Raw genomic sequence first — 1,497 nt, forward strand, 5'->3', positions numbered from 1 at the left:
TCTCCCAATCTCCTCTCTGCTTGCCTCTGGGGCAGGCATTTAAGTAAAACAATTTTTAAAAAGTACCATGCAGTTCCACAATGCTTCCAAGTTGATGTTGAATTTCAAAGTGATAGACATACCACAGAAATGTCATCAGAATCTTTTCTAACTGAGAAAAGCTCAATTTCTTGTCCAGGCCTCAGTTTCCCTTAGCTAGGAGGGAAGCCCCTCAGATTTATATAAAAAGTTTGTTTATCTGCTCCTTAAACACCTGTTTTACCTGCTTATTTCTCAGGGTATAAATGAAGGGATTGAGCATTGGGGTCACCACAGTGTTGAGCAAAGCCACTACCTTGTTCCTATCCTCCCCCTGGTCACCCTTGCTTGACCGAACATACATGAAGATGCAGCTTCCATAAAAGAGAGACACAACGATGATGTGGGAGGAGCATGTTGAGAAGGCCTTCTGTCTCTCCTTGGCTGAAGGAATGCGCAGGATGGTGTACAGGATATGGCCATAGCAGGTGGCCGTCACACACAGAGTGCCTAGTAAGCTGATGATGGCACCTATAAACCCCAGAAACTCTACAAGACTTGTGTCTGCACATATGAGTTCCAAAAGGGGAAAGCTGTCACAGAAGAAATGATTAATGACATTGGGACCACAGAATGGCATCTGGAATATGAGGAAACTTGGAACAATCACAAGAAGGAATCCTGTTGTCCATGAACAAAGTACTAGCTGGACACAGACCCTTTTGTTCATGATGGTGGCATAACGCAAAGGATTACATATGGCCACATACCTGTCAAAAGACATCATTGCCAGCAGAAAGAACTCTGTAGTGCCCAGGAAGAAATAGAGGAAAGACTGTAGGAAACAACCCATTAGAGAGATGGTTTTACATCCAGTCAGGATGTTGGCAAGCATCTTGGGGAAGATGAGAGAGGTAAACCAGATCTCCAGGAAAGCAAAGTTGCGGAGAAAGTAGTACATAGGGGTGTAGAGGCGTCTGTCTAAGAGGGTGATGACCATGATGAGGAGATTTCCTAGCAGAGTGATAAGATAGGTCAGAAGGAGCCCCAGGAAGATGAGCATTTGTAGCTCACAGGCATTGGAAAGCCCCAGTAGGATGAACTCAGTAACTGAGGTCTGGTTCCATTTGATCCCTGGATGCTCTGCTAATGACCAGGCAGAGGTGTGCATTATTAGGAGATGGAATGTTCTGGGATTTGAGGATACCTGAAAGAGAAAGAAAAGAGGAATGAGTGGAAGGAGTCCATCTTTTCTGGCAAGGACACTTTGTCTCCACTGATACTCATGCTGACTTACAGTTCCCGGTGTATCTGCATGTTAGAAAAAGAAACTGTGATTTGTTGAGAGGCTGAAATAGGAACCTTACATTTTTTTCCCTCCTTTTTCTAGTCATAATTTGAATTTATAAAAATTGTATTCAGGCTCAAGAATATTTAACAAGATAAGAAAGTATATGTTTTAAAGACACAAATGTACAC

At 43.0% G+C, this 1,497-nt stretch overlaps 1 protein-coding gene across 1 annotated transcript; it reads right to left on the reverse strand.

Moving 5' to 3' along the window:
* Positions 1–217: 217 nt before the first annotated feature.
* LOC126001725 (olfactory receptor 49) lies at positions 218–1,189 on the reverse strand. Its single transcript, XM_049768978.1, has one exon. It carries the CDS (start codon positions 1,187–1,189, stop codon positions 218–220), a length of 972 nt encoding a protein of 323 aa, XP_049624935.1.
* Positions 1,190–1,497: the final 308 nt, after the last annotated feature.

Source organism: Suncus etruscus, chromosome 2 (genome assembly GCF_024139225.1).
Source record: "Suncus etruscus isolate mSunEtr1 chromosome 2, mSunEtr1.pri.cur, whole genome shotgun sequence".
Lineage (NCBI taxonomy): Eukaryota > Metazoa > Chordata > Mammalia > Eulipotyphla > Soricidae > Suncus > Suncus etruscus.